This window comes from Typopeltis vanoorti, chromosome 18 (assembly GCF_054136105.1).
Source record: "Typopeltis vanoorti isolate ZY-2024b chromosome 18, IOZ_Tvanoo_1.0, whole genome shotgun sequence".
Taxonomy (NCBI): Eukaryota; Metazoa; Arthropoda; class Arachnida; order Uropygi; family Thelyphonidae; genus Typopeltis; species Typopeltis vanoorti.
Window position 1 is genome coordinate 10,757,298 of NC_143566.1, and position 23,723 is coordinate 10,781,020.

The 23,723-nt window shown below is 35.7% G+C and overlaps 1 protein-coding gene across 1 annotated transcript in view; it reads right to left on the reverse strand.

Moving 5' to 3' along the window:
• LOC150096488 (large ribosomal subunit protein uL1-like) overlaps positions 1 to 23,723 on the reverse strand; it is a 118,256-nt gene that overhangs the window by 9,225 nt on the left and 85,308 nt on the right. Inside the window, exons 4-5 of the mRNA XM_090408624.1 lie at positions 18,739 to 18,887; positions 8,644 to 8,816 (exon numbers count right to left, since the gene is read on the reverse strand). Coding sequence (XP_090264750.1) covers positions 8,644 to 8,816; positions 18,739 to 18,887 — 322 coding nt within the window. The remainder of the gene's footprint in view (positions 1 to 8,643; positions 8,817 to 18,738; positions 18,888 to 23,723) is intronic.

Genomic DNA, 23,723 nt, shown 5'->3' on the forward strand with positions numbered 1-23,723 from the left:
CTACAAACTTTATGAGAATCGAAATGCCATCAAGTAAAGTTGCAGTAAGAAATAAAGAAGCTGATAATTATTTACATACAAACACATGTATTTTGTCTGTATGTGTCGAAGAAAAATTTAATAAATAAAAGAAAGAGAATAGGTTGTCATTATTTATTCTCAAGTTATAAAGGTTACAAAAGGGTTTCATAATTATAAAGGTCATAAATTATAAAGATCATAAATCAATATATATATATATATATATATATATATATATATATATATATTCACTCTCATTTTGTTAAATCACTAAAAATCATGCCTAAGTAGCTAAATTCCTATCAACAAAACTTAAATACATATCTTTGTTATATTCCGATGATTTCTCAACCATCTGTCGTAAAGTGAAGATCTGATCCTGACAGCCACGATTTGGCCTGAATCGAGCTTCAGTAATGTTTTACTTTTTCCATATGTTCTCCGTTCAAAACACAGTTGACATTTTTAATGATTCTGCCTTTTTTTTTTTTCATTGTCTTTGTCTTTTTATTGCTGACCTTCATACTATATCTATTACAACAGTTATTCAATTGAGTCAGGATCTCTTGCAGACCTGTAGCAGATTTATTTAGTAGTATAAATCGTCTGCATAAAGCGAAGAGCTCACATTAACGTCTCCAATTTTGATATCATGTTTAATACCACTTTCCTTCATAATCTGATCCATATAGCTAATGAATAACAGAGGGGATAATGTACATCCTTGTTTCACACCAGATTTAACATTAAATCATCTTCCTGTATTTCCTTCAATTCTAACTGCTGACTTACAACAAATAAAGACTAAGTATTGCTTGATATAATGCCCCATTGACACCATATAACTGTAGCATATTGAATAGCTTCTCTCTAGGCCCCTTGCCATATGCCTTTTCCAGATGGACAAAAACTTAAATACAGATCTTTGTTATATTCCCATGATTTCTCAACTATTTGTCATAAAATGAAGATCTGATCCTGACAGCCTCTATTTGGCCTGCATCCAGCTTGGTCTTCACCAAGCTTTTCTTCCACAATTCTTCTCAACCGTTTCTCGAGTATACTTGCATAAATCTTACCAGAAATACTCAGTATGGAAATACCTCTGTAATTCTCACATTCCGTTTTATTTCCCTTTTTATATATGGGTACTGTGAGAGCTCTACTCCAATCATCTGGAATTCGTCCCCTGTCTGGGCCTTCTGAATTATGTAGTGTAGCCACTATAAGACTTACGTGAAGTCTTGCAGTGGCTCAAGTATGGTCTTGAGAAATGCTGAACACCATACTTGAGCATTTCTGGTTGAATATCATTTACTCCTGCTGCCTTTCCACATTTCAGGTTTTGATGGCTTTTTTTACTTCAAGTATGGATATGTATTCCTGACTGCATCCCAGTTTTTTTTTTTTTTTACCACTGTGCTATCACTGTTTGTTTCATTTAGCAAATTTTGCTAAATTTTCATTTAGTAAATTTTCCAAGTAATTACTCCATGCTTCAAGGATATCTTTTTCTCCAGTTTTCATGTCACCTTTATCATCTCTCTAATTCGTTTTACAGCACTCTTTCCTCCATTTCTGAGCTTCTTCAACAACCAGAATATCTTGCCATCTTCTTGATATTTGTTTTCTATGTTCTTACCAAAGTCTTCCCATGACTTTTGTTTGGCTAGTTTCAGTGTTTAGCTTTCTTACATTTGTCTCTGTATTCTCTGAAAGCAAAAGCTGAATTATTTGCGAGAAACTTTTGATGTGCTTTCTTCTTTTCCTTCAATGTCTTTTTAACTTCCTGTGTACACCATGGACTTCAGATTTTTCTATCCTTGCAGACAACCTCACCACATGCCTCTCTGGCTGAATCAATCAGGGTTTTCTTCAGGGCTTTCCACTGAATCTCCAAAGTTTGGTTCCTGCACTCAAACTCCTTCATTTTTTCTTAAATAATATTTGTGTATATTAGTCTACAGTTCACATCTGAAAGCTGCTCAACTTTTATTTGCTTCAAAACTTTCTTACATGTTATTCTTTTCAATATGAAATTCAATTTTATTCTGCTCAAGACTAAATGGTGATCACTTCCAATTCAAATCGTCTGTATATTCTGATGTCCTGCATCAGGGAGAAAACACACTATCGACAATAACATAGTCAATGAGACTGTTCTTATTCCTTGCCTCTTCACTCCATGTGAATTTGTGCACATTTTATGTTGGAACATTGTGTTAGTAATAATCAGTCCATGTCCTGAGCAGAAATCCAACAGGTATTTGCCATTATTATTAGCTTTGCTGTTTTCTACAAATTTTCCCATAATGTTTTTGTATGTCTGACAATCATTTCCAACTCTGCTATTTAGATCCTCAACAAGGACCAACTTTTCATTTTTCATTTTGTCAGTTGCTTTCTCTAAAGCCTCAAAAAAGTTTCTGAAATTATGTACAATTTCAGAAAATTGTACATAATGTGCATTATGTACAATTTTCATGCATTTGATTAAGCTAAGCTTTTAATGTTGTAGCTAAGAAAATATGCTAAAGACAATAGTATTATATTACAATGATGCACCTACTTAAGGGGTAAAAGTGTTAGAAGAATAAGATGTATAAATCTAGTGCAGGATTTAATTAGATTGTACCAATTTTGTGTTTATAATGACCCATTTATGTTGTTATAGAAATTATACTGTGATAAAAGAACAATTATCATTTTTTTTTTAAATAATAGATTGTCTATTATATATGTTGTATGCATTTATTTATATATGTGTAGGGTTGCAGCTAAAGTGACCACTTATTGCAATCAGCAAAACGTTCACATAGTGATAACCATTCTGTTATCACTATGTCAACGTTTCTTTAATAAATCACGATCATAGATATTGTTGCTCTGATTTTTACCTTAAATTTCTTTCCATAAAGTCATTTTTTTAGAGGTCATCATCATACATATCAAGGATTTAGGACTAGTATGGCCTGTTCCGGCCTTAGAAGTCATCATTGAATCGTTTAAGAGGACGTCCTGGTTTTCTTTTTCCTAATGGCTTGTACTTTAAGGCTTGTTTTGGTAATCTTTCTGTTTTCATTTTTTAAACGTGTTCCATCCATCTATGTTTATATTTTTTAATTTTTTCAATTACTGGTTCTTGGTTTAATTCTTTCATGATATCTTCGTTTCTTTTGTGATCAAATAGGGTATACTTTGCAGTATTTCTCATAAACTTCATTTCTGCTGTTGGTAATCTTTGTTTGTCTTTTTGTTTTATTGTCCAGATTTCACTTCCATACATTAAGACCGGTAGGGCTAAAGTATTGTATACTTTTAGCCTGGTTTGTTTTTGAACTAGGTTTGGTTTAAATATAGAGTTAATTACTCCTGTTATTTTTAAATATTTTGCAATTTTTATATTTATCTTTTTCATAAGTGATCATACATCCTAGGTAGTTAAATGAATTCACCTGCTCTAAGATCTTGTTATCTAATACTATTTTAGTTCTTGCTGGATCTTGTCCTTTAAAGGCCATAGTTTTTGATTTTTCCGTTGATATTATCATACCATAATCTTTGGATATCTCATTTAGATTTAAAATAGCTTTCTGTAAGTTATCTTCAGAATTTGTAATAATTATTTGGTCGTCTGCAAAGTGGAGAGTGTTTAAGTTAACTGTAGGTGAAAGTTTAATTCCTTGATGTAAATTTTTACTCCATTTTATTATTATTTCATTTAAGTAGATATTAAAAAGAGTTGCTGAGAGGGGACATCCCTGTCGGACCCCTTGGTTTATCTCTCTTGTATATGATAGCTCATGATTTAATCTTATTTGTATTTGATTATTTTCATATATACTTGTGACAGCTTTTAGGATATTATTTGGTATTTGTCTTTCTTTTAATATGTTAAATGATATGTTTCTTTTAACTTTTTCAAATGCTTTTTCAAAGTCAATAAATGCAATATGTGTTTCTAAATTATATTCTCTTCTTTTCTCTATTATTAATTTTAGGCAGAAGGCTGGGTCTATACATGATCGTCCTTTTCTAAATCCATTGTGTACCTCTAGAATAAAGTTTTCCGAATATTTCATTAGTCATCATCATCATCAAATTCCTGCCATGTACCCTCAAGGGGTGTACAGGATATGACAGTACTACATGAAAAAATTACATCATTACTAACTTCCTATCTACAATTTTCCTTCAAATCAGTCTGTTACTTGTCAAGACTCCAACATTTTCAGATCTTATATTTCTATCGTCTAAGGCACTTTGTACCGTATCAATCCACCTATATCTTGGTCTTCCTTTGGGTCGTTTTCCTGCCAACCTGGCAGAGAACACTTGTTTTGCTAATCTTTCCTCTCCCATTCTATTTAAGTGACCATACCATCTGAGATTAGCTCTGCTAACGCATTCCTGGATGCTGACAATGTCAAGTTCTTTCCTAATATCCTCATTTTTAATCTGATATTGCCATTGATGCCATCTGTTCATGCCTCTAATCTTTCTCAGGACTCTCATATCTGCAGTCTCTAGTCTATGGTCAAGTGTTTTACTTCTGACCCAGCTCTCAGATCCATAAGTTAAAATTAGTTTGAACACAGTCTTGTATACAGCTAATTTAGTGTTCCGACTAATTTCTTTCTTATTCCATATGAATTTATTCAATTGACTTCCCACGATACCAGCTTTGCTGATTCTGTTGTCTATTTCTATATTTAGTTTACCATCTTCAGAAAAAATTGTGCCTAAATAACTGAAATGTTTTACTTGTTCCACAGGTTCTCCATTCAAAACACAATCGACATTTTCAATGATTCTGCCTATTTTCATTGTCTTTGTCTTTTTATTGCTGACCTTCATACCGTATCTATTACAACAGCTATTCAATTTAGTCAGAGAATCTTGCAGACTTGTAGCGGATTTATTTAGAAGTATAACATCATCTGCATAAAGCAAAGAGCTGACATTAACATCTTCAATTTTGATATCATGTTTAATACCACTTTCCTTCATAATGCGATCCATATAGATAATGAATAACAGAGGGGATAATGTACATCCTTGTCTCACACCAGATTTAACATTAAACCATCTTCCTGTACTTCCTTCAATTCTAACTGCTGACTCACAACTCAAATAAAGACTAAGTATTGCTTGATATAATGCCCCATTGACACCATATAACTGCAGTGTATTGAATAGCTTCTCTCTTGGCACCTTGTCATATGCCTTTTCCAAATCGACAAAACTTAAATACAGATCTTTGTTATATTCCCATGCTTTCTCGACTATTTGTCGTAAAGTGAAGATCTGATCCTGACAGCCTCTGTTTGGCCTGAATCCAGCTTGTTCTTCATCAAGTTTTTCTTCCACAATTCTTCTCAACCGTTTCTCAAGTATACTTGCATAGATCTTGCCAGGAACACTCAGTAGGGAAATACCTCTGTAATTCTCACATTCAGTTTTATTTCCCTTTTTATATATGGGTACTATGAGAGCTCTACTCCAATCATCGGGAATTCGTCCCTCTGTCCAGGCTTTCTGAACTATGCAGTGCAGCCACTGTAAGACTCTTATACCACCATACTTCAGCATTTCTGGTCGAATATCATCTACTCCTGCTGCTTTTCCACATTTCAAGCCTTTGATGGCTTTTTCTACTTCAAGTATGGATATGTATTCCTGACTGCATGCCTGGTCAGTGTTTTTTATCACTGTGCTGTCATCACTGCTTGTTTCATTTAGCAGTTTTTCAAAGTAATTACTCCATACTTCAAGGATACCTTTTTCTCCCGTTTTCATGTCACCTTTTATCATCTCTAATTACTTTTACAGCACTCTTACCTCCATTTCTAAGCTACTTCAACAACCTCCAGAATATCTTCCCACTTCTTGATATTTATTTTCTATGTTCTTGCCAAAGCGCTCTCATGACTTTTGTTTAGCTAGTATTTACACAGTGTTTCGCTTTCTTACATTTGTCTCTGTATTCTCTAAGAGCAAAAGCTGACTTATTTACCAGGAGCTTTTGATATGCTTTCTTCTTTTCCTTCACTGCGTCTTTAACTTCCCATGTCCACCATGAGTTCTGATTTTGTTATCCTTGCAGACAACCTCACCACATGCCTCTCTGGCTGAATCAATCAGGGTTTTCTTCAAGGCTTGCCATGGAATCTTCAGGGTTTGGTTCCTGTTCTTAAACTCTTTCATTTTCTTTTCAATAATCTTTCTGTATTTTAGTCTACAGTTCACATCTGAGAGCTGCTCAACTTTTATTCGCTTTAAAACTTTCTTACATGTTATTCTTTTCAATATGAAATTCAATTTTATCCTGCTCAAGACTAAATAGTGATCACTTCCAATTTCAAATCCTCTGTACACTCTGGTGTCCTGCACCAGGGAGAAAACATCACTATCAACAATAACATAGTCAATGAGACTTTTCTTATTCCTAGCCTCTTCTCTCCATGTGAATTTGTGCACATTTTTATGTTGGAACATGGTGTTAGTCATAACCAGTCCATGTCCTGAGCAGAAATCCAACAGATATTTGCCATTATTATTAGCTTTGCTCTTTTCTCCAAATTTTCCCAAAATATTTTTGTATGTCTCACAATCATTTCCTACTCTACTATTTAGATCCCCAACAAGGACCAACTTTTCCTTTTTCATTGTGTCAGTTGCTTTTTCTAAAGCCTCAAAAAATTCCTCCACATCTACCTTAGTAGAACCTTCTGTGGGACCATAGGCACAAATAAGTCTCATTGTCCAGTTCCCCATTCTCATATTTGCCCACATTACTCTACTTGAGACTGACTGCCATTCGAGAAGATTAGCCTCGTATTTTGTGTTGAATACTATGGCTACTCCTTCTTTTCCTTGATTGTCATTGCCTGAATATAACATTTTGTATTTATTGCTCAGAAAGATCTCACCAGTTTTGGTCTTTTTTGTTTCAGTCACCCCTATTATGTCGATCTGGTACTTATCTAATTCCTCAGCTAGCTCCATTTCTTTGCCATTCAGGCTTCTTACGTTGATAGTACCGATCTTTAACTCTGGTGATGTTGAGTTGGGGTTTGTTTTCAGATTTGTTCCAGTAGTTGACTTTTCGCTGTTCGCCCTGGTTCCCTGGCGAAAACAACGGGGGACTTGTTTAACCGGGCGACACCCCAGCCGGCATGAAATTTTGTCATGTTGTACCATCATTTTTTATTTTGGTTTAACCAATAAGAATACAATTTGGTCGGCTAAATCCCAATTTGCCAGCCCATCCTCGTTCATTCAGTATCAAAGTAGATACCCAACAGGGTGCACCATGAGAAGGTGAGGATTGGACATTAGGTCAGAAGCCCTGGTCGGTTCTCTGCATTCCTTTAAAGGCTATGTGGAGGTCTCCTCTCAGTTATACAGCTTTGACCCTTAAGCACCCCAATATTTCATTAGGAATATTTCATTAGTTTGTTATTTAAGATTCTGCTGTATATTTTGTAACATGAATTTAGTATACTGATACCTCTATAATTTTTAGGGTCATCTCTATTACCTTTCTTAAAGATAGGAATCACAATTGCTTTTTTCCATTCTATTGGGGGGATACCAGTTGAGTAAATTTTATTTAAAAATAATAAGAGTCTTCCTTTGAATCTTGTTCCTGCGTATTTATATAGTTCTGAACCTAGTTTATCTTCTCCAGGTGATTTTCCGTTTCTTGTTTCTTTCAGGCTAATTTCTAATTCTACTTCAGTTATTTCCTTTTCATTTTCGTTAATTGTTTGCCAGTTGTCTTTTTTAAAATATTTGTCTGTCCACAGTTCTGTGTAGTAATTTAGAAATTCTTCTAATTTCAATTCAGTGTTTAATTTTATGTTTTCTTTGGTATCTGCATTTAGGTGTTTCAAAATCTTATATACATTGGGTCTTTTATATAAATCATGTTCTAAATTAGAAACAAATTTATTCCATGATTCTCTATGTCTTTTTCTGACTTCTCTTTTAGCTATGGCTCTTATTCTTTTATATTCTATTTCATCTTCTAATCTTTTACTGCTTAACCATTTGTGATAGGCTTCTTTTTTCTTTTTGATTATTTCTTTGATTGTATCATCCCAGATCTTCAGTTTTTTTCGTTTATTGAATTTTTTGGTCTTTCCTAAGCATTCATTTGCTGCTGCATTTAGTATCGTTTTTTATATTAAGCCATTCTATTTCTATTTCTTCATTTTGTTTTATTTTATCTAGATACTGGTTAATTCTTTGTTCGTATAGCCACTGTACATTTGTGTCATTCAATAGTCTAGTTTTATAAGCAAATGTTTCAATTTTTCTTTTTGTTCTTGTTACTTGTAGCCATTTAGGTGGTAATCTTAATTTTAATTTTATTTTAACAAGGAAGTGGTCACTGCTTATTTCATATCCTCTGTGAACTCTAACATCTAGTGAAAATTTTGATGTCTTTTCATTTAATATGAAGTAATCTTATTAAATGATTTTTTTTAGACAAATTTTTGGCAAATTTTTTTAGAGGTAAAGTAATATATTTTGGGAATAGAAAATTTCTTCCTTATAATTAAAATGTTACCAGCTACTGCACTACAGACCGAAATTATTAAAAACTTAACTTACTTTTTTCATCTGAAACTTAATTGTAGCTTTTACTTCATCTATCTTAGACATCATGGATTCATTGTGGGTAAGAAGAGTTGGAAATTTGCCTGCTTTGTTGAGACCTGGTCCAAGAAGCCTAGGTATCTGTTTAATCAAAGATTCAGATGCCAAAAATGCATCGTACTTTTTTGCTTGAAGGGAAATAAGAGATACATGTACAACACAATGCTAACTGATAAGCAAAAATATATTAGCAATTCCTTTATGCACTAAATTATAATAAATTATTTTTTAGACAATATGCAACATTTCCTAAACAAATGCAGCAAAACGATGCTGAGTTCCTTCTACTAACTGCTTTATGTTTGGATAAATGATTTCAATAAATCAATCCTTGGCTTGTACAGCTGCTAAAATATGACCTATTCCCATCCCAAATAGTGTGACATGACCTGGACTAAGAACACAAAACATCTCGAAATACTGTCTTGCATCCAATACTCAGCTATTAAAATCGGGATCAATACTTACTATGAAGCATTATGTAAGATCCATTTCTGTCATGAAATCATTACATGAGGATAAATAACTAGAAGGAATTTCAACTTCACTAATCCACCCCGTTCCAAATGATTATATCCATGGGCATGACACTAACAAATTTACAAAACCGATTTTTTAAAAGTTAAAATCTCAGCTTGATAAGTCCATAGAAGAAACTCAGTCATGGTAGAAAATTCCCCTAGGAACCATCCAAATTTGATAAATGATATCTGGTTATTTGGTAATGGAATTTAACAAGGTCACAGTCTGTGCAGTTAGCCTAGTGGCTTTGTGCTTCGCAACCATATGACTGGGGAAGGAGTGTTCCAGGTTCAATTCCCATCGAAGACGTGAAGAATTTGAGGATCTTCCTCAGCCATAGCCAAGTTAGCCAGTCTTGGGTGCGGGCAGTAAGGTTTTTTTTCCAACAGTTTATCTGGAGTTTTTCATCCCGCAAGCAGGCAAACCGGCCCTGTGAACATACGCTGCTACAGTCAAAAATATATCCCCCCACCTCAGCGGCAGGTCGTTTGGGAGTGGTACTAACAAGAAGTCGCATCTAAGTAACACGCGGACCCTGCATAGGAAGCAGGAATATGTGTAGTGAAAGAAGAATTCAACAAGGTCACACAGGATACTGGAAAAACTGTCATTGTATCTGGGACATTGTTCAATAGCTGAAGAAAAAGCATTCATTCAAAGTTATACAGGTGTGCTTTTGGGTTTAATCTCTAAGAAACTTGACAAAATCAATTAACAATTCTAGTTTGCATATCCAGCAAGTACACAAATCATTACCTGTGTTATTCCAAGAATATGCAAAAGGGAACTTTTTTTGTTTCAAGATATATATAACCATTACCTAATAGAAATTCTATATTTGGTTGGTAGATTTAAATTTCTAAAAGTATAGGTAAAAGAATGTAAACTATTACATGAACTGTAATATTCAGAACAAGTATATAAAATAGAAGCAAGTTCAATGAATTGACCGATAATTCAAACAGACGTAAAATTTCTCAAAGCAATGTAGAAAATAAGGTAATGGTCACAATCATTAATCATATTAGCATATGCAAATACAATTCTACAAAAATCCTAGAGAGGATAGCTAGCGCTCGAGGGAATCAGACTCATCCGGTAAAGCGAATGATTAGAGGCCTTGGAGCTGAAACGACCACAACCTATTCTCAAACTTTAAATGGGTGAGAAGTCTGGCTTGCTTGACTCAAAGCCCAGATGAAAGGATGCAAGTGCCCAATGGGCCACTTTTGGTAAGCAGAACTGGTGCTGTGGGATGAACCAAATGGCGGGTTACGACGCCCGATATGAGACGCTCATGAAAGGTATTGGTTGCTATAGACAGCAGGATGGTGGCCATGGAAGTCGGAATCCGCTAAGGAGTGTGTAACAACTCACCTGCCGAAGCAACTAGCTCTGAACTACTGATTGTAATGATTGCCTTTTTCAATATTTTTTGTAGATAATGCATGAAAGTATAACTATGAAATGAAAATATGAATAGATATTCACATATACTTTACTTTGAGCACAACTCATTTGCAATGCATACTTTTAAAAGCAAATGACACACAATGGATGCAAAATAAGAAAACACTACTTCTAAGATATTTTGTATACCATGAAGACAGTCCATAAATATTCCATGAAAATTCAACTGAAAAACTTGAACTGGAGCATTATTATATACAAGTTCATCTTTCCCTTATCAATTTCCTGCACACAGAAACATGTTATGTACTGTAAGTCAGCAGTTATAACTGAAGGAGATATAAGATGTTATGTCAAGTGTGTGACAAGGGTGTACATTATCTTCATCGTTATTATCTACATGAATCATTATGTAGGAAAGTAGTATTAAATCCAATATCAAAATTGAGATGTTAATCATAGCTATTTATTTTATGCTGATGTTATGCTTTTGAATAAAATCCAGTACAAGTCTGCATGTGAATGGTGAACCTATAGAATAAGTAAAGCATTTCAGCTATTAATAAATAAATTAATAGCTGAAATATCGGTGTTAGATCGCAGTGCATTTGTTTCGTGTAATGATAATTGAAAAAAAATAATTCTTTTCATATTTTCAACAGTAACACTCTTCATAATTCAGCCTTGTATCTATAATAAATAAATAAATTATATGTTATTTTAACAAAATAAAATAAGATTTACAAAAAATAGTTCACCATGCACATGCACCAATAATAATAAACGTTTCATATCTCACAGAAATAATGTGCGTAAGGATACTAAAAATACACTGCTGTTTGGGCAGTGTGGGACTGACGTAAGTACAATGACAAGTGCAAACAAATATCGGCATTACATCGCAGTCCATCTGTTTCGTAATCTAAAGCATTAATTGAACAATTCCAATTATTAACTATTCAATCAATGCCAAAACATAAGCTGTAGCCTTTAACATGTTGTATTGCATTTATATAATGTTGTAAGCATTGTTATTATTTATAAACAGAAACAAAATTTAAATTTTTCATTTTTTCCTTGGGGATGCTGCAGTGTCGCAGTGCTTATGTGCGGGCCGCTACTGGAAGATGGCAAATTAAATATGAAATATATAACAGAATTAGTAACATTGATGTGGTTGGAAGTCAGATGAATAAATTTATATGGACTAACAAAGAAATTAGTTAAAACGTGATGATGCTCTGTGGAATCATTTCTGTCTGCTCATTCCTAAAATTTTATACTTCACTTTGTGTATCATTAATAGTTGTTGAGATGGAGTAATTCCGTTTTGCAAAACAGAGAATGAGTACATGCCAACACCTTATCTAGAGACTGGTGTTCCAGAAGTAATTACAGGAAAAAAAAAAAAAAGTCTAATGTATAAAATAAAACATTTTTTTAAAAAACCAGTATGCAAATTAAAAAGGGTACAACCCCACTGAAGGACGGTTTGGATATCAGAATTTAAGAGAATACAGAAACTGATATTCTGAAAGTTTTAAGGGTTGTCAAATGAGACAGAGGACAGTTATTATCACTGGCAAAACTATTAATTTGCAGTTATTATAAATCTACTAAAAATTACAAAGTTACTGATATAAAGAAGGGCAAGTTAAAAAAAACAGCCTTGTGATTAGTTGCTGGTGTCCATAGTTGGAAGAAAGATCCACCTACTATCAAAAGTAATGTGTGTTCAAGGAGAAAGCTGATAATTCAAGAAAATGAACCATATAGTAGCTTACTTATTAATAAGCTTTGAGACAAACCTCATCAAATGACTCAAAGATCAGGACAACCACCTGAGCTCCAGGTGACTTGATTGACAGTGGCAGAATCCATACTGGCAATCATTTATTAGCTGAGAGAATGCAAGTCTGCTTAGAAGATGTGCTAATAGTTTTCTCCATTATTTTAGAAAGAGCTGAAGTGAATGAAATTGGACAATAATTAGTTGAAAAAGATCTGTCACCCATTTTCTAAGGAAAATTTGTTGCATGTGGGCTAATTTCCAGGCTGTAGTATAGCTAGCTACCTATAAATGGAATATGACAGAACATTCATAGCTATCTACAAATGGTCTGAGAAAATAATGACACAGAACAGGATAGGAATTCGCTGATCTTTCTAACAAAAAATTCAAATGAGGAAATAAATGTTGTGTGTGTAATGATATGAAGGCTTGGCATATTTGTCAAAACAGAATATGCATGATCAAAGAAATTGTAAGAAGCACGGTTGGACCAAAGTTCAGGCAAGAAACCAGAAAGCCATTTGGGGTTTGTTTTTAACCACTTTCAAATTCAGTCTTGGATGTGTTGGTATGCATGCAGCTATGAAACCTCAACAAAAGTTATAGGCATCAGTGAGACTTAGCTAACAGCAGATGATGTAGTTACAGGGAGTGAATGTGAAGGGAAGACAGAGAAGATACGATGCCTCCCATCCTATCTTCTCAGAGTTCATCTGCTGATAGCAGATGAATTACAGCCAAAAGGAATAAGAGAAAGGTAGTGGGGGCTGTTCATTTGAAGCAATCTGGTGTGAGATTAAGGTCAGTATGACAAAATTTACAGCTGTTTGCTACTATAAGCCAAGAAGTTCCACAGATGCATTGACATGTGCATGCAATTCATGAAACAATTGTCCTTGTTTTTGCAATTTAAGATTTAGTTCGTTCAGGTATCCGGTGACATCTACAAGGAATGCTAAATCACACACCCACTCATCATCTTTTACTTGGTTAATTGCGTTTCCTTTTATGCCCATAAAATGTGCAATATCTTGTCTCAGATCATAAAACCGTTTTAACATTTTACCTTTATTCAACCACCTCACTTCATAATAATAAGACACATCTTCATAATCTGAAAATAGGCCTGCCAAATACTCCTTAAATTGGTGGTGATTAAGTGCACATGACTTAATAAAGTTAATACTGGCTACTACAACTTCCATAACATTTGTGAATTTAATCGATTTTGCCCCTTAATTTTGTTGGTGGATAATGCAGTGAAAATTTGTTAAATTTTCCGGATGAATCTGTAGTTCTATTGCTCTTTCATGAACTATTCCAATAAATCCCCTCGGTGCACCAACCATTGCAGGGGCTCCATCAGTGCATATGCCAGATAGTGAACTCCATTTAAGCACAAATCTCTCGAAGACTGTGTTGACTGTTTCAAATATATCTGCACTGGTAGTGGTTCCTTTTAACGGCCGGAGCGCCGATATTCTTCTGTGATGTTGAAATCTGCATCAACTCCTCGAATAAATATTGCTAGTTGTGCTGTATCGGAGGCATCGGTGCTATCATCCAAAGCAATTGAAAATGCTTCCAATCTAGCAATCTTCTCTTTTAAACTTTTTTTGATATCATCAGCCATAATTTCTATCCAGCGGACAACAGTACGTCTCGACAAACAAACATTATTGAAGTCTTTTTTCTCTTCAGGACATATTATACTTGCAACATCCAGCAGACATTCTTTGATAAATTCTCCTTCACCAAATGACTTAGAATGCTCAGCGATTTTTTCGCTTACCACAAAGCTGGCTTTGACAATGCTGTATTCTTTGCTTGTTGAACATTTGCTGCTGGGTATCCAAGTTCTTCTGCAACTTCTGTATTTCATCTTTTCGTAGTTGTCCAATTTTTGGGTTATCTGCAGGTCTCGAAGTAAAGTGTCTCTTCAAGTTGTATTCTTTGTTGACGGATAAGGATTCGTTGCACAGCAAACATTTATTCAGAATAAAATAAATATCCTCTGTCCAGTTGTCTTGAAATAGACGATTCTCTGCATCTACTTTTCTTTTTTTTTTTGCAATAACCCCTGACATTGCCCCAAATTTATAAGCGATATTCAGAACTGTCTTCTACACCGCAGGCACTAAACAGAACACAACATCAACACAGGCACTGAACAGAACATAACATCAAATGGAGGCACTGAACAAAGCACAACACCAACGCAAGTACCGAACTGACACGTTGTAACACGTTCACACACGCCGCTAGTCAAAGTGAGAAAGAGACCTTGGCTGGAGAAAACAGTGTTTTGCGCAAGTCATATGACATCAGCTTAATGAGAGTTAGTAGAACACACTGTTTTCTCCCACAATGAATCAGACAAACTTTGCTGAAATAGATTAGGGCCGGATTTGGCCCGCAGACTGCCCATATGTGCTCTAAATTAAAGATGCCAAGAAATTATATTCTTGGTTTAATCCTTTTATCCAAGTGTAAACAAACATTTGTGTATGAAGTAACTTCATGGCTGGGCAACTCGTATACAGAGGCTAATGACTTCACATCACTTGCCTTAGCATTCCTTTACAGACATGTTTAATGATATGCATTATGGGAAGAATCACTACCCAGACCCAGAAGTGAATACACATTGAAGTAATGTAGTAGTCATATTTCCATATAAAAGTACCAAAAAGGTGTCAGACCTCATTATTAAAATACTCTGGATTAGAGAGAGATGTTGAAAGTTTTCCCACTTGTTTATGCTCTAAATTAAAGATGCCAAGAAATTATATTCTTGGTTTAATTCTTATATCCAAGTGTAAACAAACATTTGTGTACGAAGTAACCTCACATCACTAGCCTTAGTATCCCATAATATAAAGTACATATCCTTACAGACACAGGACTTGACTAGCCTTATCGGTTCCTATCCTGAAGATTCAAAGCTTCACGTGAAGCTACAGGGAATCTGATCATTTGATAACAGGATCACAGCAGGAGTTCCTAAGGACTCCCTACTGTCGCCTTTACTGTTTACAATCTATATGGCTGACATTGCCTGCAAGCCCACCACAACAATGGCTCTATACATGGATGACATCACAATACTGGTCCGATCCCTAAGGCCAAGATTAGCAACCAAAAAGCTGCAGGCTGCTATCTCAGAATTAGAGGTGTAGTTCAGGAGATGGCACATTGATGTCAATGCAGACAAGTGTGTGACTGTCCTCCTCACAAAGAAATGGGTACACCCTGAATGTGAGGAAATCATGTTTGACACTCCCATCCTCTAGCAGTCAGTCACCAAATACTTAGGGATACAGCTAAAGAAAGGTCTCAGCTTTGCATCCCATATACATTACATCTGCTCAAAAGCAAACAAAGTAATAGAACTTTCCTCATTACTGAACTGACAGTCAGCTAAGTATAGAAATAAGATGCTCCTATACAAAATGATGAGCAAACCTATACTGATGTACAAATCACGAAGCTTGGACCACAGGCAGATTCTTATATCAAAAAAATACAAATCATACAAAACAAGTGCATCTGCTTCGCATTCTACGCTGTGGTTCATCAGGAATGCACAACTTCACTGAGAAGCCTCTCAGTGAAGTTGTGCTAGCGATATACTAGCAGATATCACAATGTTCCATGCAAAATGGTAGCAAATGTTTTTGCGAATGCAGCTATACACCCTAACCCATTAATCTGCCAGGCAGTGGACTATGATGAACACATCTTCAATACACAAATGTCCTAAAACCATACTGTGCAGATAAGTCTGAAATGCGCTGCTAACCAGCTCACAATGGAAGAGCCAAGTGCTTACTAAACAAACCTAATTTGCACTTTGTTTCTTTTAGAGAGGGATAAAGGGATGAAGGATGCCATGTTGCAGGCCTATCTGTTCCACAAATTATTGACAAATTGGATCATCTCAGGTCAACAATCAGTGATACCATACTCAGATGAAAGTGCAAGGAGTTCATTGGATGACTGCAGTGGAAGACCATCACACTCATTGAACAGTACCATAGGGTGCTATGAAAGATTAGTAAAACCCCCTTTTCTCGGCTAAAACATTCGGAACCGAGGCTCACAACGTGGGTTTCCATAGTAGGACTACAATATTCACGCCCCACATTACCCAAACCAACATGTAGTGTCATCTTCATTGATGCAAAAAGCATGTATAGTGGGACAGGGAAAGTTGGAATGCTGTGTTATGGAACAATAAGTCACGCTACATCCCCCTACCAAGCAGATAGATGGATGTGGGTGTGGCAGATGCCCAGTGAACATCTCTTATCAGAGTGCATAACTCCAACTATGAAATTCTGAGATGGTGGTGTGATTTTATATCCAATGGAGTTAGCATTATCCCTGGCTTACTTACTTAACAAGTCTTGCTACAACCTAAGTTCCAATGGAGTGAAAGGAAGATAAAATTGCTCCACTCCACATATGTAGAGATAAATCTGAGGGTGCAAATTATAGCCAATCTGAATATCTGAAGTTGTGGTTAAGGTGTTGAAGAAGTTAGTGAGAGCTAGGCAGAGGCATAGCTAGGGAGCAGCGGAGGGGACAGTCCACCCCAGGTGGCACTTTGAACCTTTTTGAACTTTTGCAGTTAATTCTAAAATAGTCTATTTCTTATGAAATAGACTTTGCCAATGTCATCGACGATTTTGCTAACAGAAAAGCAAAAAAAAAATAACATTTTAGAATGTGGAAATTAAAGTTTTAATTCAAAAATAAACATAGTTTTTAATCCCTATATGTAGTTTTGACTTTTTGTAGTATTTTTGGTGTGTACTGAGAGGGGTGGCAAATAGCTACACCACTGGAGCTAGGATAACAAACACTTTAACAAATCCATGCTGATTATTAGCATGAATTTGTTAAAGAGAAGTCAGGTTTGGGAAAGTACCACATGGACATAACTGGCATAAGAGACAAAGGCAAGATATTACTAATAATGATCAAGGAAAGAAAGGAGTAGCAATAGCATTCAGGACCAAACATTAAGATAAACTTGATTGGAAAGCGGTTTCAAGTGGAGTTATGTGGGCAAACTTCAAAATGGGGAAATGAACAATGAAATTTATTTTTGCCTATGGTCCCACAGAAAGTTCTTCAAAGGAAGAAGTGGAAGAATTTTTTGAGTCATTAAAACAGGCAGCTGACAAAGAAAATGGAAATAGTTTTCCTTGTTGGAGACCTGAACAGCATAGTATGAAATGAATCTCACCAGGCATATAGGAACATTTTGGGAAAATTTGGAGAAAAGGGCAAGCTAATAATAATGGTAGGTATTTGTAGGATACGAGTGTACAGAGGACTCGAAATTGGAAGTGACTATTACTTAGTACTAAGCAGGATAAAAATGGATATCACATTGAAAAGAACAGTATGTAAGAAAGTTTTAAAAAGAATTAGTTGAGCAGCTTGTAGACTCAACTATGCGAACATTATTAAACAAAATTTACAGCAGTTTGAAAACAAGAACCAAAACCTTGGAATCTCACTGGCAAACTCTGAAGAATACACTGATCGATTCGGATAGGTAGTTATGTGGTGAAGTCTCAGGGATAGAAAAATAAGAATATCTGAAAGCATGGGCATCCGCAGAGGCAAACGGGGGAACTTGCTCCCCGTCCCCCATTTTAGGTAGCCATGCAACCTAAAATAGATGCACAGGGACAGGCAGTAATTATAAACTCAAGGAAAGGAATATAAAGATTTCTATTTAGTTTTCCTAAATTACATTTCTTTACATTCATTCTAGAAATGCGCCCTAGGATTTTTTTGGTTTTTTCATTTGCTGCAAGGAAGCAAATTAGAAAACTTTTTTTTTTCAATTACCTGTTTATTACATATGGTCATGTATTACTGATAAAATGAGTTTCTCTTCATCTCAGATGATAAACACTAATATGTAAGCAGGTGCCATTTTTGCTTCAACACTGGTTTCTACAGGGTAGAAATTAGCCACTGCACCTTACATTTCTCACATCTATAATCTTCCCTATCTTTGAAATTTTCTTTCCTTTCTAATGTTATGCAATTTTTCATCAATTCTATCAAATCATTAATTTACACACTTCTTACATACCTATAATTTCTAAAGCTAGTGGATGACTGCTGAAATTCTATGCACGCACTTAGAAAAGTGATTTGTTAATTAAAAAAATAATTATGATATAACTGTGTTTATACACACAACTTAAAATTTTGTGACAGGATTTTAAAATGTTCCATAAATGCATACTGTTAATGCAGAAGAAGCTACCATCAGCATAAGATTATAATTAAATGCATACCTAACTTTTTTACAAGCTTTTTATTCTTGTTTAACTTTTTTAGAGCTTCAGCATCCATGAACTGCAAGTTATTAGCTTTAGCTTCATCACAGTGTTGTTGATCACCCAGAATGCAAACTGTGAACTTCGGTCGTGGTATATTCTTTAGTCTACAAATTAATAGACAAAAATTATTTACTCAATACTATTAGATATTCAGGTTACTCACTATTCATGTTATTTTTAATTAAAATGCAATTATTTTCTAATTATAAATGTTGTTATAAGGGTGTTTCAAAAAGAATGTCCCGATTTGAAAATTGTATATCTTTGCAATCACAAACCACAAATGAATGCAACTTGTACCATGTGAATAGCCTTGGCCCAGAGTTTGATATGACGACCGCTAGATGCCACTACTAGCACCCAAATAGCCACTACACTTAGTTAATGAGAAGATGGCATCTAGTCAACAGAAGGTGTTTTGTGTTCTCGAATTTAGCAAGACTCAGTCTGTGATTATGGTGCAGCGTGCATTTAGACATTGTTACAGAATTGATCCACCACTGGACAAAAACATTTGTCGTTGGCATCGACAATTTCAAGAAACTGTGTTTATGTAAGGGAAAGAATCCTGGATGACCACACACCTCAGAGGGGAATGTGCAACAAATTCAAGAGGCTTTTCTTGAATGGATTGGATGCATGGGACCCCACGACTTGGCACTACAATCTTGGCCTCCAAGATCTCCAGACATCACATCTTGTGACTTCTTTTTTATGGGGATACGTAAAAGACTGTGTTTATGTTCCTCCATTACCCTCTGACTTGGATGGGCTCAGAACCAGAATCACTGTTGCAGTAAATTCTGCGACAGAAGACACTCTCGGGCACATTTGGGATGAATTCAGCTATCGGCTTGATGCTGTCCATGTAGCAGGTGGATGGCACATTGAGCATTTGTAATTTTGGTGAGTGAAACTTTAGGCCTTGGTAATTTATTTTGTAACTGTACCACATCTTCATTATTAAATATAATTATTTGAAATTGGGGTTATTCTTTTTGAAACGCCCTGTATACTGTTCTTTACACTTTCCAGAAAAAAAACCTAATATAAAATGACTTGAAAGAGTAACAACTTGTTTATTCCAGAAAGGGAATGAACTACCACATGTTACATAAATTAAAAGTAATCAGAAAATAAATTTTGACAGGCTGATATCAATACTGTCTGCCACTAATCCTTGTAAGAAATTTCCATTATAAAAATATTCTCTCCTCCAAAAATTGCTTTAGAGCACATGCTCATTAAAAAGATAAATGAAATCATGTTTATGGATGCTGTATAGACATGCGTTGGTTTAATGATAAAATATTCATTTTTGTAGCTCAGAAAGTTGACTGCAGTAAACTAATATTTAAATCCTGTACTCCAATTCTTGGGTAGTCTTTGACAGCACTCAATACTTTCATTTTTCTTTTAGTAATAACCTTTCAATGGATGGGAACCATATATAAAAAAAAATAGAAGCTAACAACTACATATCAATTGCCTTAGTATCCCATAATGCAAAGCATACATCCTTTCAGACATGTATAATGTCCACGGATCATGAGAAGGGTCACTACCCAGACGAGTTTCAACCATTATTGAGGTCTCATCAGTGGGAGCTCCTAATTCAGAGAAAGTCAAACTCAAGAAAAATTCAATAATCGAGTGATACACTTTTTTTTACTACTTGAATATGGGAAATATTATTATTATTATTACGGGCGACTCCAGGGAGTCCTTAGAACTAATCGAGGGAGGTCATCGTGTCCACACAACTATACGACATACCTTGCTTTGAACTCACTCACTGTCATAGCACCCACAACAGACTCTGGCAGCTTATTCCACTCATTTACCACTCTAAAAGTAAAGAACCCAGCTCTAACACCCTTGCCCAGCTTCCATAGGTGTCCCCTAGTTCTCCCACCACCAGTCCTGATCTCAAAAATATCCTCTGAATTAATCCTATAGAAAACCTTTAGCAATTTGAATGTCTCAATCATATCTCCCCTTTTCTGCCTATCAACTAATTTCTGCAACCCACAAATCTTCAACCTGTTCTCATAAGGTTCATTCCATAGACCAGCTATCATCTTGGTCACTCGCTTCTGGATCCTCTCCACCTCCTCCCCATCAAGAAGAAACCTAGGTGACCAAATCTGGGCACAGTAGTCGAGATGAGGTCTTATCAAGGCTCAGTACAGAGGTACAATAACTTGCTTGTCTCTGCTCGTCAAAGCAATTTTCAACAACCAAGTGAGTTGATGAGCTGATTTAGCCACTTTTGCAATGTACCCCCTAAACTTCATCTCCCTATCCACCAACACTCCCAAGTCCCTGGCCTCATCAATCTCCTGGAGTACAGTTCCACCAATGTGGTATACTGCTGCTAATCTTTTCACCCCAAAATGCATAACCTTATATTTTGTCACATTAAATTGACATCCATTCTCCTTAGCCCAGAACTCCAATCTATCCAAGTCGTCCTGCAAGATTTTGACAACTTCTGCATTCACTACTGCCCTACCCAACTTTGCATCATCAGCGAACAAATGAATTGTTCCTCTTAGATCCTTCCCTATATCGTTAATGAACAAATTAAACAACAGTGGTCCAAGAACAGAACCCTGCGGCACACCACTAGTCACAGGCCGTCTTTTGGACTCTACTCCTGAATAAACTACTCTCTGATATTTCTCCATCAACAACCCATCTCACCAACCCTATATCCATTCCCATATGTTGTAGTTTACAGATTAGAATTCCATGCGGTATCCTGTTAAATGCCTTAGCCAGGTCCAGCAGTATCACTGTAAACTCATTACCCTTATCCAGTTCAGCCATCACTATGTCATAAAACTTGAGCAAGTTACTGAGGCATGATCTACCCTTCACAAAGCCATACTGAACATCCCCCATACAGTCTCATTTTTAATCCATTCCTGTATTTTTCCCCTTGACTACTTTCTCCAAGACCTTGATAACGACTCCTGATATGCTGATTGGTCGCTAATTTGCAGCAGTAGTCTTGGATCCTCCTTTATGCAGTGTAACTATTTTCCCCTCTTTCCACCCCTTCGGGACTAAACTAGACCCGAGACTCAGATTAAAACAGTAAGGTCAAGGGCACTGACAATTCTTTAGCCGCTTCACATAAGACCCGTGCTGATATACCATCCAATCCCACAGATGTATTCACATTAAATTTCTGTAATAGACTATTCACCTCCACTTCATTCATCACAATTCCTGTATAAACTAATGGTTCCTTCATTTTTTCAATGTCGCCACCTCGATGATATACTCTTGCAAAGAATTTCTCTTTAAATTCCCTCCAGAGTTATTTATTTTTTTGCAGCTCAAGCTGAATAGTGTTATTCATCCATTTAACCCCTACGTGTTTTACTATTCGGACTGTAGGTACAATCAGCCATAACCTCCTGTAAATGCTCCTTGACCACTTCTCATGCTCTATTGACATCCAGCCCTTGCAATTTTACATGCCATGGCACTGAACCAAGCAATCTCCTGAGCTTGTCATACTTGCCAGCACGGTAATTCCACATATACCCTGTCTTAATCGAAAATTCCACACCTTTAGCCACCTCCCAAGTCAAGACCTTATGATCACTCTCACCAATAGGTGGTAACACTGTCATATTCATTATAGTCAAATTCTCAGATGCTAATACCAGGTCAAGCACTCTCAAACCCCTAGTATTTTCAATTACATGCTGTCTCAGATAGTTATCCCTTAATAATTGAATAAAATCCAGTTCCTTCCTCACATGTGTCTTCTCCTCCTTCCAATCAATGTTACCATAGTTGAAATCCCCCATAATAATTACCCTCCTTCCACTCATTGCTTCTATTGGCTTATGCTTACTATCTCCACCATCTATTCCATCACCTGGTCTATAGCAGCACCCAACTGTATATTGGGTGCTGCTAACTTCATCTCTTCTGCATCTGGCTCCCAGGAGTATTGTGAAAGTTCTTCAGGGGGCTACAAGATATTTAATTCTGATTACTTTTCTACTTAGGTGTTATTTGTCAGATTATTACAGGTCTACTCTGTGATAATGTTTAAAGGTAATTTTGCACTAAAACAAGCCACTTCAAAATGTAATTTATTTGCTGAATCAGAAGGAAGGTCATGAGGGTTGCTTTTAAATCTGCAGCAAAAATTCAACAAAGAATTTTCTAAGGTGTGATATTGAAATCATAGCCTCTAGACCAGTGGTTCCCAAAGTGGGTGGTACCAGCACTTGGGGGGGGGGGGTGCTGGAACAATCCAGGGGGGAAGTATTGGCCTCATGAGCAAAAGAGGGGTTTGAATTGAAGTAAGGAGGCAGGGAAAGCATAAAGGGGGGGGGGGTCTGAATAAATTTTTTTTTTTGGAAAAGGGGCAGTAAGCCAAAGTTTGGGAACTTATTTGCTGCTTAGACAAAACAATATCATGAGAGTTTAAAGTGGGACAGGTTCTGAAGGCTGTGGAGTGGAAAATTTACTGTCTACTTCAAAGATTTTCAAACTTTTCCATAAGATTCTGTTTGTAGTTAGGGAATGCTTGCTTGTCAGATTCTTTAAAGATACTAAATGTATTATAGCTCAGATATTCTTTAGATCATTTTACGTTAAGCATTTTTATGACTAAAATCAGATTGTCAAAGAATGTTGAGGTACAATAAAGGAACATGCAAATGTGCAAGCATATTATTATAAACCCAACCAGTCAACCTCTCATGTTGCACCCAACATAAAAACCCCAAGTAGTGTTCAAGCTTTTATTTATATATATATATATATATATATATATGACCATATACTAAAACAGGACACACAATTCTGATCAGACAAAAATAACATAAATGACACATCAAATATAATAATTATGGTGAAGCTGGCCTTTCTGATCATGCCCTGAACACCTTACATAGAATTGACTGGAA